At 40.2% G+C, this 16,791-nt stretch overlaps 1 protein-coding gene across 4 annotated transcripts in view; it reads right to left on the bottom strand.

Moving 5' to 3' along the window:
* Positions 1 to 251: 251 nt before the first annotated feature.
* The window catches only part of MGAT4C (MGAT4 family member C), a 335,473-nt gene continuing 318,933 nt past the window's right edge, over positions 252 to 16,791 (bottom strand). For all 4 annotated transcript variants that reach the window (XM_082241012.1, XM_082241014.1, XM_082241013.1 and 1 more), the window contains 3 exons: positions 14,148 to 14,300; positions 10,393 to 10,540; positions 252 to 8,602 (listed from right to left, as the gene is read on the bottom strand). In XM_082241012.1, coding sequence (XP_082097138.1) covers positions 7,446 to 8,602; positions 10,393 to 10,540; positions 14,148 to 14,300 — 1,458 coding nt within the window. In that variant the 3' untranslated portion in view covers positions 252 to 7,445. The remainder of the gene's footprint in view (positions 8,603 to 10,392; positions 10,541 to 14,147; positions 14,301 to 16,791) is intronic.

Genomic DNA, 16,791 nt, shown 5'->3' on the forward strand with positions numbered 1-16,791 from the left:
TCTATTTGATGTCGTTGTTAACCCTTCAAAACAGTGTATAAGATATTTTTGAAACTCTATCCAACAATAAGCAATGTGGGCATTTTATGATCCAAAGGAAATATCTGTCTAGTAATAATAACAGTATTGCACTCAAGCATAGAATGGACAATGCTCTAATTTGTTTCATACCATTTGCAAGCAGAACTTGTCCAGCTGGCAGCACCCTCCTTAATGCAAAATGTCATTCATATTTAACCCTATTCCCCCCCCCCAATCTTGGATCAATACTGCACCAGAATTTTTGACAACTGATATGAATTAATTTCAATAGACACAATAGTTGTCATACCCCTGTTTGTACTCAGAAGAAATGGACACTGCTTCAGCATTTGACGGGAAGCAGCAAATATAGAAAATTATAGCCAGCTTCCCAAATAACACAGTATATGATTTCCCACACAAGCTAATAAATAACTGCCATTTATGGTTTAAATGCATTGACAAAATTGTTTCAAGCATGGGACATTTAGTTCACTGTGTGACTGTAAACTCACTCAATTACACATGACTTTGATTAAATGGACTTATTACATCTTGGTATGTTGTGTACTGCTTGTGCCAATGTGGGATGTGTTCGGAATATGTGGTGTGTACACACAGAGAGACTCATGTTGCATTTCTAAGACTATTTTCCTTTATTTTCCACATATTTAGTCTTCTCTGATCAGGTTCCTTCATCACCAATATGGGCAATGAGACAAAAAAGAATGGCAGTATGTTTAAGAATTATGTCTAGCCATAAAATTAGCCAGTTACTATAGAAGGTAATTTTAAAAATAGTTAGCCTTTTATGTATATTTAGATGTGTGTTGATTTAAACTTAGTGGCTATTTTTTAATTTAGAGAAATTGCAGGCGCATTTGAACTTGAGCCTCCAGAAGGTATTTAAAATGCCTTGTTTGACCACAGATTAGAGAGGTGGATGGTTGTGAAGGAATTTGAGAAATCAAACAGAGATTCTTCTCTTTGGGAAAGAGAAGCCTTCTGGAGTGCTGTAGTGCTACTCACTAGACCATTTATTTAGTGGGACATTGTGCTTTTAAAAGGCCTTTGCCAAACCACCCACAAAAGTTAGCAGGATTTATGAGAAGAAAGCTATGAGGTTCCTACCTCTTGGAGCCACGTGAATAATCTACCCTTGTGAAACAGCCTTACAGGTACATACAGTGCTGTGTTTGATTTCTTTTCCTGTTGGCATGTTTGCTCAGGACAGGCATTCTTCCCACTAAATGTTGTTGGGTTTTTTTTACCAACTTTATGCAAATGACACCAACACATTTGCAAGCACAGATGACCATAACATTCCTGGGAGTATTGGTACAAGCATCTATTGTGTTTGCTTTAATGGGCTGAGGATTGGGAAGCGAATTGAACTCAAAAAATGAAATTTTCATCCAGAGAGGAACAAGCCAACCAGAAAATATATCTCCAGATTTGAAAATTGTTTATGCCATAAAGTTTATGGAGAATAATCTTTGCAGGGTGAATAGGTCTATTCAGATGTTACTTATTGAACAGAAATTGGTGAAGGGGTTGACATACAGCAGTTATATTGTCTGGTCATCTCATGTAAAATAGCTAAACTGTGTGGTGTGCCCAGATTCTGATGGCATCCTGCAGCCCTGCTTTCTGCAGTTGAGCTATGGGTCATGTACATAGGTTGCAGTCAATAGCACAATGAAATACAATGGGTCATAGCACAGAGGGAGAGCAAGTGATTTGTATGCAGAAGGGTCCAGGATCAATCCCTGCCATCATTTCCCAGCCTTAGCCTTTGATCTCAAATCCCTGAGAGCCATTGCTAGGCATTGTGGGCAATATAGAGCAAAGGGACCAGTGTCCTGACTTAATATATTGCAGCTCCAATGCTATCCTAAATTAGATAAAATATAGCTAGCTGCCTTTGTCTCCTGGGTTTTAAAATAAATGTTAAAATAAATCATTTTACTGCAGTTTCAGATAACCGGTCCTCACCCCACCACCCCAATAACTGCTGGTGTTTCAGTCAATAGGCAATGATAATACGGTGGAACTGGTGTGTCTGAGAAGGCCAACAGGCAGTGGTCTCCTCCACAACCTCTATTTATTGCACCAGTTAGATTTTTTTGCTTCCTTCCCCTTGAGTAGCAGCTGATTGCAGAACCATTATTCGTTAGATCCCTTTTGACATGAGCTGCATCCTTTAGAACCAATACACAGAGCATATATAAATGACATGAGTTGCTGACTTTCTGTGTGAGTGGGGCACAGATGCAAGTGAATAAATAAGGTTTATGCCCGAGTTAGGTGCCCAAAAGATAAAGGGGATAATATACAAGGAATGTCTGGCTAATAATTAAATGGTTGCAGTCTTCAAACATCCAGACCCTTTCTGGTGCATCTTATTGAAGATTGGATTTTGTAAACTGGTGGTGTTCTTATGCTCAGTTCAGAGACTGTTCAGAACTAGCAAAGTGTTGCTGTAATAGTTTCTTCTCCCTGGTTCTGGGAAGCAGAATCACTATATTGTCATTTGTTCAGGTAGGACTACGCACATTTTGAGACGTATACCTGGATTTTACTCTAGCATATATTTTTCTAATTTGGCCTCATTGATATTTTGCCTTTTTGTTGTCTACTAGGGGTTTACTAGGGGTCTTAGTAGACGACAAGCTTAACATGAGTCAACAGTGGGATGCAGCAGCAAAAGAAATTAGTGCTCTTGGGGTCTCTTCCAACTCTTCAATTCTATGATTCTATGGACACATGGGCATATTGCAGAAATGTGTTAGAATGTGTGTAGGGCAGGGGTCAGAGCCTGCCACTGAGATGATGCCCTCAACCTTAAGTTCTATGAACACATGACACCCCAGTCCCCACCTTTAAGAGGGCTTCATTCTTTTTTAATTCCTTCTGCCAGGGAAGGACCATTCGCACCCTCCCTTGGCAGTGTTCCAGGCACAGCCTATGCACCTGCACCCACAGCTCAACTTGTGGAAATCCTGTACACATTCTAGTTTCACCATAATAGAAACAAGGAAGACTTAACTTTCAAGTAATGAAGACAGTCTTCCATTCTGTCAGTTAAATCAATATTAGAATGGAAGTTATTTACTGTTGCTTCCATAGAGATTTATCACTGCTGCTGTCACAATTGACATCACTTGTCATGATGAAGACCACCTCCAGCACCGGGCTCAGAAATGCCAATTTCACAGTTCATGCACAGTGACAACTGCTTCAAGCTCAATAAAATGAAATATTGCTGCAGTTTGGTGTTTTGTTTTGTTTTTTTAAAAAATGTCGGATGTACTTATCTTTGAAAGATAACTCAAAAACAGTCAGGGAGAGGAATATGGACTAATTTTTAAAGTGTCTTCCATCCATACTATCCCAACGGCCGATTAACTTGAGCCAAATTTTCTCACACAGAACTTCTGTAAATGCAGGGTTTCTTCGGGGATGTCTTCATCTGTGCACTGGGAATGCATATGCAGAGCGGCTCAGCAAGCCAGGAGAAAAAGTGGAATGCCATCGCTAGATCAAGGGGGGAAAGAATGTTAAGGGCATCAGAAGAGGTGCTGTTAAAGGGATGCCCAGAGAGCCTGACCTCTCTGAGTCTTTTATGCACCAGCCTCAGATCTCTTCCCTCTTCTCTGCTTTTTTGGGAATTGAAAAATAATGTTTTACTTTGCTTTCAGGTCAGCTGGGCATGCTGCAGAAGTGCAGTGCCAGTGAGACTGCAGCCTCCACCCGCACCTTAATTTCCACAGAGGCACTCTACACATTTATGCAGATTTGTCCTATGAGCTGGTGCCTTTAATATCTAGCAATGCCCCTGAGCATGAAACAGAATGATGGAATGGGGAGAAATTCAATTCACTTTCCATTTAAAAGTGAACCTACCTAACTTACACTTTCTCTAACAATACACAATATACTTCTCCCAGTTTTGCAATGCAATATCCAGCAAAGTCATATGTACAATGAAGCATATAAGGTTTTTAAAAAATGCTTTAAAATGCATATATTAGAGAAAGCAACATACATAACTCATCATACTGTATTAGGAAAAAAATGTTTTGTGAAAATGTGTATTAGGCAAAATAGCATACAAAAAACTATATATTAGGAGAAATTTGTTGATGAATTTTCATGAGGTTATCATCACTATCATCATTGTCAAAGGTGAATATGTGGAGAACTGAATTTACGATTGGGAAAATGAGAATCTGAAACCAAAATCGGCAGATTCACACATCCCTAGAGGAGAACACCAGCAAACAGTGAAGGGATTCAAATTCAAGGATGCAAGGCAGAGCTAGGCAAAGTCAAGAGATGAGAGAGCAAGCAGGTTTGAGCCACATTCTGAAAGACTGTAGCTTATTAGAAGTTTCTTTTAATAGGGTTGCTGTGAGGCTGGAGCCTGGAATTAGGAAACTCAAGAGGTCTCAGGTGAGCTTTCCAAATCTGTTAAAAGTAAATACACAAGATTGTAGCCAGAGATGTAGCAACAACATTTCATTTTTAGTACCAAACTACTAGATATTATGTCATTCTGTCTCCTTGTTGTATGCCCTAGATCGTCCATGGAAAAGCACATGAATTTATATTGGGAGGAGGGTAAGAAACTACAAATGAAATTTTTATGAAGTAGTGTTGGAAAGTATAAATATGCTTCTTGTTTCTCATTTTCAATGAACCTTCTACAATTATCAAGATAAAAGCATTCCTAGTGGAATATAGAACCATCATAATTTGACAGCAACTGTACATTTTTTACACTATCAGCCTAGAACACTTATTCATTTCTTCAAACATAAATGAAAAATGAAGATGATGTTTAGTTGCAGTTTCTGTTATCTCTTGCTCCTGTTTATATTATTAATTTATTATCTGTATATTATTGGCAGTATTAATGTACTGCTATAATAAGAAATAAAAAAAAATAAAAATCTGTAAAACAAAACAAAAGCAAAACAAGGTACACCTTACATGCATTAAAGCTGCAAGCGGTCAGGGGGAAGGGGACCCTCATGAGGGGAACTGCAATGAGGACCGAAGATTTAAAAGTAGTGTTTTAAAAGTGTGACTGTATTTTTCAACTGTATCTCCAAAGCAAAACTGTTATAGTGAGCAAGAGTTTTCTATCATGCTTTGCACCAGCATGTCCCACCCTGATGCATGCCATATATTTTTGAACTCCCACCATCCCCAGGCTGCATGGCCAATGGTCAGATATCTGTTTATTACTTAGAAAAGTATTGATGTACTGCCATCTCATGTAAAAAAAACAAGGCAGTGTACAACAAAATGCACAAATACAATAAAACATAACGTACCATCAAAACAATACAAAAGAATCATTAACAAAATTTAACCTGACTTTTGGCATAAAATAGAGAATGTGCCTGCAAAAATCTCCCCTGGAAGAGCATTCCATAGCATGAGACAGGCAACACTAAATGCATGACCTGGTTGAGGACACTTGGGCCTCTGTAACAACTAAGAGTTCTCCTCCGGGTGTTCTCAGTGATCAAGCTGGAATATAAGGGCTGGACCTAAACTGTTAATATGAGAACCTTGAACCTGGATTGGTAGCCTGCTGGCAGCCAGTACAGGTGATTTAGAAAGGGGTTGTACGCTGTCTGCCATTTCTTCCTATGAGAAGTCTAACTGCTGCATTCTACCCTAGCTGGAGCTTCTGGAGGAGGTCCAAGGGTAGCCCCACACAGAGCACATTGCAGTAATCCAGTCTTGAGGTCAGCAGTGCACTGACTACCATGGCTAGGCTATCTCCATCCAGAGGACGCTGTAGCTGGCATGCCACGTGAAGCTGATAAGAAGGACGATGCACATTTTAGTCCAAGTCACCTAGAAGGCACCAGGTTGGGGACACCTGCTTTATTGGGCGGGTGTGTGTGCGCAAAGTTGACTTATTCATAATGATCAAATCAACCACAAAAATAACAAAAAACTCACACCGGGGGAAACAGCAGTGAATGACAGATTTCTAATTTAAAAAAAAACTGCAAAGGAAAAGCTGATCTGGATGGCTGGGGAAATGATTGGAAATATCTCACATGGTAATACAGCAAAGGCATTGTATGAAAAAGAGCTCCTTGTCATAAACCCACCTACTGATAGGTCTTCCATTGACAAGAAGAGCAAAGGGGAAAAGACTCACTGAACTGAAATGGAGCTGTGCAATAGTAGTCTCTTTTGTTGTTCTTACTGGCTACAATGCATAGCACTACAGGAATCCTCTGTGCTCACAGAACTCGGTAGATCACTTTAGTAGTTCACTTTAGTAGCACACTTTATCATGACCCGGCCCCAAGGCTGGGATGGCCTTCTTTCCTACAGCTGTCTTTGCCCCTCTTATATTGCAGCCCCCAATAACTTTGACTTAGTAGCTCTTAGGGTTGGAGCTCCATATGCACATCAAATCCTATAGGGAACCTATGGCCCTCCATCTGCATTGGCCATGCATGCTGGGGCTAATAGGAGTTGGAGTTCAGCAACATCTGGAGGGCAAAGGTTCTCCACATCTTCCTTGTAGGTTACAGAATTGTCTGCGTTTCTGCAGCTGTCACATATCTAAGCCTCCTCTGTGCTGAATATGAAGACCAAAAAGAACCCTAAAGTATAATACGATGGATAATGCAAAACAGAAAGGCTACTCCCGTAATTCAAACTGAATACTGGGGAATGAACCTAAAGATAAAATTGAATTGGTGCATCATTTCAATATAATGAATCACGGTAGGACCATACATGGTGACTGAGATCAAGACTAGTTTACAGAACTTGAGGTGAACAGAATGAGCATTACAGATTTATAGCAGAGCATGTATTTTCATTTTAAATAAGTTGCAAAGGGTATCAACACTACTTTCATACAGTAGAGATTACCACCTTCATTAACAGGAGATCTGTCACCAAAACTTTCTTCAAAACAAAACAAACCACCAACCACTGTACAAACACAAACCACCATTACATTTTTAATTTATATGTGGATACGATGGAGTCAAATTCTTTTGACAATATACTGGCACAGGCCTACAAAACCTTTAAATAATGAAACAGCACTTGCTTTGTTTAGTACATCAGATTTTCCCCCAGAGGGGAGATGAAAACAACAGAGAAGAGGATTTGGAGCTTGAGAGATGAACAAGAACTTGTTTGCACTTCCTAAAAAAATTCAAACATTCCATCAAACTAGTAGTTGTATATTGCCTGACTGAACTAGTAAAAACTAGATTGCTTTTGTTTGTTTTATGATTTCCCAGATTGACAATGTCTTTAGTAAAAATCAGGTTGGGTGGAGTCATTTAGGGAGTGGCACCATTTTTGGGATTCAAGCGATGGGGCCAGCTTCCCTTATAAGGAAGGGGGAAACCTACTGTGGTACATTTGCCTTATTGACTTGGGCTCTGTGAAGTCCATATGCTAATGCTCCGAATGATCAACCATTCCTTTTGGCTTTTGGTAACAAGTATTCTCATACAGTTAATATCAAAAAGAACTTTGTGCTCCACATTTGTAATTTCAAAGTTTCCATTTTTAAACTCCCCTAGCCGCAAGAAAGTAGTACATTGCCTCCCTTTTTTGCCACCAACAATTTTTTCCCCAACTTCCAGAGCCCCATGATGCAAGATATCATTTTGCCGGTCTTCTGTCCCAGTGACAACTTTAATTCTGCTAATTTTAATAGGTTTTTCAAAGACGATCATATAGAAATCTCCAGTCGAGGGAGCTTTGCCCCAGAAGTACTCGTCGACACTACTATATGCCTTGCTTGCCTCGTAGTTTTCAAATACATTCATGTTAGTGTGCAGGTTGGCAGGTGGGTTATCAGGAAGGTCAAATGAATCCTCTTCAAAGTCATCATCTTTCAATTTATTCTCAGCACCCTTGTAGGATGAATAATATCCCATATGCTGGAAGAGAGATGGTTTGAAACGTATCACATCCTTTTGAGCCAACAGCCCACGGAAATGTATCAGCAGCCAGTCACAAGGCATCTCCTGGTAGAACATCAGCAAGAAATGAGCCAGGCGAGGGAGATCATGGGAATGGTACAACTTCCCAATGTAGCCCAACTTTGAAAATTCTAACGTCACCCAGTATGTTCCTTCTCGTGAGGTTATGACTTTCTTAACAACAGTCAAGAAGTTTTTTGCACACCGAACATCATCTTCTAGCATCACATAATAATCAGAAAGGTTAGCACAAAAGTTAAGCAAGAAAGCATAATCTACATTTTGCTTGGAACGAAATTTCACTCGGTCCTCTGGGTCATTATAATTTCTCTTAAGGCCATCCAATACAGGATAGTATTCTTCAGGCGTATGGATCACCATTAATCTCCCAGCAATCACATGATGGGCAAATTTCTGTGAAATATCCTGAACCATCCCATCACACCAGGATGAATCAAACTCGGCCAGGTGGACCACTACTGCAATTTCCTTCAGCTCTTCATAACTTGACTGCTCAAAGATGGACTTGATTGTCTCCAGCAAATAATTCCCCTTTTTCCTTTTGACAGAGGACAGTCCAATAGTAAGATATCCTGAAAAGGAGAAGCAAAATAATAATAATAATAATAATAATAATAATAATAATAATAATAATAATAATATTTAAAAATAGAGACTACAAATATTGTCAGAACATGGGAACATAAAGAAGGGCCTACTGGATCAGGCTGATAGCCCATCTAGTCCGGCATTCTGTTTTCAAAGTGGCCCACCAGCTGCCTGTGGGAAACCTACAAGCAGGCTCCAAGCACCACAGCACCCTCTCCTCTTATGGTTTCCAACAGCTGGTATTCAGAATCATTACTTCCTCCAGCTGTGGAGTCAGAGCATAGCCATCATGACTGGTCTCACCTTTTATCTCTACAAGATAAAAGCAGAGTTGCTGTTTTATTCAAAATAAGTTACCTGAATCACAAAGGCCATGGGAAATATATGGCCAACAGGCCTTTTGCCTTTCTCCCCTTTTAGATAGCAGATCCCACCCCAATATCACATCATAAATGGCTTTTGAAACTACCTAGTTTTGTGTGTCTGGTGGGTGGGTGGGAGAGATTTTTTTTTTTACAAAGTAAAAGCTCTCCTGAATGCATATAATTGTGAATATTTTTGATTGCTTTAAGGATAATATATATTGGCTAATCTTGATACCTTTTCTCCAGAAAGATGTATTGGGAGCACATAGAGGCTATTGCATTAAACATCAGTTGTTAACTGCAGGAAGTAGTGTGAGATGTGAACTAAAAAGCCAGGAGGCATGTGTACAAAGATGCTGGCAGGAAAACAATATATTTACAATATTAATGCTATACACTCTGTTTGGGGAATGGGAATTTTAACGTTATGGCTCACAAACTGTTTACAATTCCATCCATTAGGGAATAAATGGCAAATTAATGTCTCCCCTCCCCCTTTTGTACTTAAAAAGGAAATAAAGCAAGGACTCTGATCCAGTCATACTCATGCATTTTAAATTGTATTGGTGTCAGTGGGAGAATTAAGCTCTGCTGAAGTCTTCACTGTTTAACTCAATGCTCCTGAAATATTCTGAACCATAGCTAGATAAATAGATTTTAAAAATAGCTTAAAAAATAGATTTTGGGTTGGTCGGAGAAAATTGATCCATATTCATTTTGTATGGGTATTCAAAGACTAAAAAAACAGGCATTTTCTGAAACAACGTGTGAACCAGAACACAGCTATCCTTTGAAATTGTGCTGTTCTGAATTTTGCAATGCAGTTCTCACCCCATGTAGCGTGTACAAAAATGTAAATACAATGGTAAAGTGTGCATATAGATACATATATTAGTGAAAATAATGTACAAAAACACATCACATTAGGGAAAAAGCACTTTGCAAAAATGTGTATATTATGGAAAAATGCATATAAAATGTGCATAGTAAGAGAAATTCACATCAAACAAATGTTGAATTAATTTCTCATGAGGTGTTTAAAAATAAATAAATCACAAACTGGTGTAGACATGTGGAGAACTGACCTAAAGGAAAAATGAGAAACTGAAATTGACATATTTGCTCATCACTAACACCACCTAAGTATCAATTCTATGCCCTTCCTAAAACTGTGCCACAACTTAGGGGGTTATGAAGCCTCTTCCTTTTCGTGTTCATGCACTCTGCACATATGACATACACATTCTGTGGGAAAGTAAAGTTTATCAATTGAATACTGAGTTAAAGCTTCTTTCTTCCAACTCTACTAAGCAGCAACATCCAACTTGCAGTTTTTTCTCTGCTTGCTGCAATTAGGTCAGATAAAAATCTTGCTTTACTTAATGAAATCGAAATGTTCAGATACTTACTTTTTCTTAGCAAAGGTGTGCCAGCCAGATAGCGGTAGGAAACATTTATTGATCCTGAGAAATTGGACAGATCTTTAAATGTGTGAACGTATCGCTCTGAGTTTAATTGATGTGTGGCTGTTTCTCTGATTAACTGTTTGTCTCCATCCTAGCAGTTGGTAGAGAAACAGAAAAAAGCAAGACATTCACAATTCAGAAGCTAGTGTGAGGAATGGGGAGGGGTTTAGGGACGAAAACACATCCTTACACTGCAAATATATGTAGATTAGTCCCTATTAGCCTGGTTATAAGCATGTGCAGGTGGTTTCAGGTAGAATCAAGCATTATCATTTGCATCAAAAACAGTATACATCCAACTTGATAGGGGATAGAGAAATGTATTCAGATATGTGATTCTGAATCTGCACTGTCAATATGTGCATATATTACTTGCTAAACTGGAGGATTAATGTACAGGATGTGGATCAGGAACACAATGTATGTGTTTGGATAATCATATATTGGTTTATTAAACTGAAATATAAATACATTTTTTGTTATTTCAGACACTTTATTATTTTTTGGCAAACAATTTGGGAAGGCTTCCAATTAACTACATTTCCCCATTTCTTCCAAATTCAGAAGCAATGATTAATAGCTTCAGAGAAAGTTGGGATGTTCAGTCAACGTCATAGCAGAGTTTAACATCTTGGCTTGTTGAAAAGTTGTTAACTATACTGTCCTCATTTGGATGAAATAGGAAACATTGCTTAATTAGAGGTTGGCTAAAACCAAGGAAGAATAAAGGGGCTGTGCTGAATACACAGTCAGAAGGTTAATTTGTATCTCTGCTTATCAAGCTGAGATATAAGATCATCCAAAATTTAATAAAAGATAACAATATTTTGGGGGGGGAGGGGGAGCAGAATTAAATTCCATTGACAGTCAGATAGATAGACAGCTTGTTAAACATTGATGTTGTTTAAGATGTCCGGGGAGATTAATAACTTTCCCATTTTTATTTGAATATAATGATTTTATATATTAGAATTATTTTCCCATGGAACATGAGTTCTGCCCATGAAGTACAGATCCTAAACACACCTTTGAAACAAGAAAACAATGTGTTTCCAAAAAAACAAATCCAGACTGTAGGAAAGGTACTGCTGTACATTTCAGAACTACCTCCCATGCAAGTGTCTTCTTCAATACACCTCAAAGCCATGCTTCATGTATGTATATTGTAGCCATCTCTCTCAAGAGATGTGAAAACCGCTTGGTTGTAGCATCTCAAAGGAGGTTCTGCACTGAAATGTTGATTTTCCTTCTTTGTTCCATGGCAACCTCAATGCACATTTTAGGCAGTGTTGGTTAAGGCAGACTACTAGACACATGGAATGCATTCTGAATAAGGCATGGAAACCCAAAAAGCTCTGTGTCTCTATTTGTTGTATAATACTTTTGAAAAAGCTTCAAAAGTCCTCTCTTTTTTTGGAGGGAACAGTGCTGGTTTCAGATTTTACATTGACTTTGGCAGCAGTGTTGCCTCTGCCCATTGAGAACCAGCCCTGCCATTAGGAAGAAAGAAGTGACTGCATTGGCCAGCAGATTTTGGCTGTCATGAAATGGCAGCCAACATTGTTGTTGTTGCTACAGAGAGGGATATTCTGCCTCAGGTGCCAAAATAACCTAGCTGGCTTTGAATACTATGCTCCATGACTTGGGCACTATATGTTGTTATGTCTCAGGCAGGAACATGCCAACACTGTGCCCATTGGCTTTTCTCTCCCCCTAGGAATGAATCCATGCCACCTCCCAGAGGGAGAGGGCAAGGCATACAGAAAATACTTCTCCTTCACCTCAAACTTTTTATTTACTTAGAGAGGGTAGGTGAAAAGGTAGCAACACCAAGGAGGTGGAGCAACAGAAGACTCTAGGTTGAGGGGTCATCCCTGGACAATGTGCCTTGGCAATGACCCAACCGTGCCAACCCCTGACACCATCTTCCCTGGAATTCTTATCTTACCATTTCCCCCTTGGATAACTGAGCATCTTTATCATTGCTCCCACCACATTGACATAAGTATTCAGAGGGCTAAGGATTTAACTGATCCATGGAATCTGTATAATTCTTTTTCTCATGAATTTGAATTTATGAGAAAGGAAGCTCTCAAAAATGTATGTAGCTTTCTCATTAGTCTTTCTTATTATGAGGGACACATAAAATATATCAGATAGTCCAGGAAGAAGAAGAACAACAAAAGTGACAAGTTCCAACACCCTAATATATAGGATAAACTCAGATGTAACATGAAACCATGGTCTGTTTAGCTAAAACTGTGGTTTGTTTTAACATTTGAGCTTCAGTCTACTCACAAGCTGTGGTTTGTTTGGCACTGACAAAGCAGGATCTGCAACCATGGTCTTAAGTTGTACCATATATATATTAACAAAAACCACAAAGTGTCTCTAGATCATAGCTTGTCTGAAAGTTCAGACCATGATGTGTGAACTTAACTATGGTGAGTACAAAACATTACTTCTCATTATGTCTAATCTCAGACACTGAATGAACCATAAAATCTCGAAAGAACTAGAAAAACAGAGCAGAGGATCAGCAATGAGATGTGCCAAATTTGTTTTGAAAGATACAATGGAGGGAAAACACATTTTATTATAAAGAAGTCAAATAAAGCACAAAACATCATGCCATCTGGGAAGTTCACAAAAAGATCGAAAGACAAGCAAAACAGAAACAGCACAAACCACAATAAATAAAAAATCCCAGATATGTAACTGTGGGATTTTGAAGCAATTAGCAAACCAAAGGAGGCATCAGCCAGATTGACAGAAAATATGGTATAAGCCACATCACATCTAATCACAAATTAGGGGTTGTTAATAAATAAAATCCCGCCTACAATCTTAATGCAGATGGTGCCACAAAAAGAAGCCATATATCAAAAGCTGAGCAGAATATAAATAATAAAAGGACCAAATGTTGGGTTCTCTTACTTGGAAATGCCTTGCTGGCTGAAGCCTGAACAGCCATATATAAAAGTGAATCCTTTCTGTGGTGTTTTAATAGCAAGGAATTTTGTAATCAATTGGAAAAATAATTTATTTACTTTGCCCAGTTCTTCTAAGTTGGGAGAATCCTCCCTTCAAAGTCATCTTGGGTGGGCAAATGTGGAGGACAAACCACAGCCCATCCATTTCATACTGTCTCTTTTTTGTGGGTTTCCAGAAGCAGCTGGCTGGTTGCCATTGGAAAGAGAATAGATGGACCTTTGGTCAGAGCCAACATGGCCGTTTGTTCTCCCCCCAATAAAAACGCACACACTTAGGAAGTGGCTGAAGGATTCTAAATGACTCCAGCTGAAGACAAACCAGAACTGTATGTTTGCAGCTTCAGCATCCAGTATCCAACATTGCTAGGGCTTTGGGCAGATTCCATCTTTTTCTGAACTCAAGATGTGCAGCATGGCTGATGTTTCAGGGCTTCACATTTGCTCAATAAATCATGCAGAAATGAAGAGAAGGCTCCAACAGGCAATGCTATCATTGCTTTCAGACCCATCTCTTCAGCAAATAAGTAATTGTTCACTCTGTCTCACAGTCCACAGACAGTTCAAGCTATCACACTTGTCCCTTTGGACAAGCTATCACACATTTTATGACTCACAGGAGAGGACAATGCCCACCCTCACATACCTGTATTTATTTTTGTTATCCAATAGTTTTAAAGGGTAGTTTGTTCCATACACCAAACTTACCAAGACATAGCTATCTTCAATGTATAAGTTCATGAACAACAAGCAGATGACAAGGACTCCTAGGAAGGAAACTGCAGATCGCTTTCTCAAGCATCTCATTTTGTCCAGATAATTCAGTGTGAATCTCATATGGAGAAAGGCATAGGGCATCTCCTAAGGGAGAAAAACATAGGGAAATTAGGTTTTCTGTAAACTCTTGTGGGAAACAATTGGTAAGGTGAAATTTTAAAAACACTACAAAACTTTTTGCTCCTCAGATTTTCTTACATCTCTTCATGTCTTTATCAGCTGCTTCATGTCATTTAAGAAATCATAAACTGAATTTTATAGCCTAATTTTTACAAACATGGAAAAGCTTGACATATGAAGTAATAATAATAATATCCAGTGTAAAGACATCACACCAATTTCTTACTGATCTCTCTCAAATATAGCTTGTGTCTAAAACACTATGCCATCGTTTTTTAAAAAAATGGCTGACACCTTACACATTACACAAGGTAGTTTTCAAGAAACGTGCACAGTTCACTAGGTGTTCAGAGCTTTTGACTATCCAAATGTTGTTGAAGTAACATTTGCATCACCCCTGACTATTGCTTGTTAGGTCTGATAGGAATTGAATGATATTGCTAAATATCATAAAAGAATGAATGGATTGGACAAGGCTTGGCCAAAAACACTTCAAAATGCCATAAACCATAGCAGCAGAACATGCAATGAAAAGCCTGCAAAAATAGATAGGTTTGTGAAACTTTCTTTAAAATCAGAAGCTAGCTGCATATTTTTTGGAAGGGAATACCACAGGATAGAAGCCACCACTGTGAAGGTCTTACCAGTGGTAACAAAAATGCACAAACGTTCTTTTCTTGCTCCTTCTGTGAAAGGAAGAACATGCAGGGCACATACATTCCATGTCTGCCCCAGAGTAATAATAGCAAAATACTGCCAACATTTATGTTTCTCCAATCTGAAATTGTTTACTCATCTCTACAAAATTTAGTCAAATTGTATGGGCCTAGACTGTAGTGTTGGGAATTGATCAGTGAATGTTTGAAAGCAGTTAGTAAAGAAAACAGTAAGAATGCAAACAAGGCATGGCAAGTACAAATGGCAAGCAACTGAAGCAGAAGTTTTGCCTTAAGAATGTTTATGTTGTTGTTGTTGTTTAGTCGTTCAGTCGTGTCCAACTCTTTGTGACCCCATGGATCAGAGCACGCCAGGCACTTCTGTCTTACACTGCCTCCCACAGTTTGGTCAAACTCATGCTGGTAGCTTCAAGAACACTGTCCAACCATCTCGTCCTCTGTCATCCCCTTCTCCTTGTGCCCTCCATCTTTCCCAACATCAGGGTCTTTTCCAGGGAGTCTTCTCTTCCCATGAGGTGACCAAAGTATTGGGAGCCTCAGCTTCACGATCTGTCCTTCCAGTGAGCACTCAGGGCCAGTGGCGTAGCGTGGGGGGGTGCCAGGGGTGCCGGCCGCACCGGGCGCAACATTGGGGGGGGGCGTTTGGCCGGCCCTTCACAAGACAAAAGTCCATAGGGAAATCTCCGGGACAGCGGGGAAGCGCAGCGCATCTTCCCCACTGTTCTCGGACCTCCTCCGAAGCCTGGCGGTGGGGCAGAGAGACCTCCTCCCGCCGCCAGGCTTCGGAAGGATGCTCCGAAGGCTGGCGGCGGGAGGAGGGCTCTCCGCCCCACCGCCAGGCTTCGGAAGGATGCTCCGAAGCCTGGCGGCGGGAGGAGGGCTCTCTGCCCCACCGCCAGCCTTCGGAAGGCTGCTCCGAAGCCTGGCGGCGGGAGGAGGGCTCTCCGCCCCACCGCCAGCCTTCGGAAGGCTCCTCCGAAGCCTGGCGGTGGGGCGGAGAGACCTCCCCGCGCCAGCCTTCGGATGGCTGTCCTGAAGACTTGTGGTGGGAGCAGTGGCGTAGTGTGGGGGGTGCAGGGGGGCCTGCCGCACCTGGCGCAACATCTGGGGGGGCGCAGAAGAGACTCGAGTGCTAAAATCCACGGGTTAGGGGGTGCAAATTACTTGCCTTGCCCCGGGTGCTGAGAACCCACGCTACGCCACTGCTCAGGGCTGATTTCCTTAAGAATGGAGAGGTTTGATCTTCTTGCAGTCCATGGGACTCTCAAGAGTCTCCTCCAGCACCATAATTCAAATGCATCAATTCTTCGGCGATCAGCCTTCTTGATGGTCCAGCTCTCACTTCCATACATCACTACTGGGAAAACCATAGCTTTTACTATACAGAGCTTTATTGGCAAAGAATATTTATAGCTGGTGACAAAAATGCTAGTTGTTTTCTGCTTTTAAAATCCAGCTTTCATTGAACTCTCTCACATGGTTCTACCTGGAATAGGTCACTTTACCCTGCAGCATAGCAGGGTGAGTCCCATAACAAGTTTGAAATTCCATGCGAGAGACCTGAATCTGTTCAGGGTGCTTCCAGATGAGAGATGCAAATGCTTCACCGAGATATCACAGGTGAGTCTTAAAACTGTATTTGGATTTCCCCTGGAAAGGGTAAATCTGAATAAAATTGGGGGCGGGAATAGGAAACGGCATTCTGATGACAACAATGTTGTGTGGACACTGCAAAAAAGAAGCTTGTACACATGAAGAAGAAGACTGACCCAGAATTA

The sequence above is a fragment of the Podarcis vaucheri genome (assembly GCF_965113315.1).
Source record: "Podarcis vaucheri genome assembly, chromosome: 10".
Lineage (NCBI taxonomy): Eukaryota > Metazoa > Chordata > Lepidosauria > Squamata > Lacertidae > Podarcis > Podarcis vaucheri.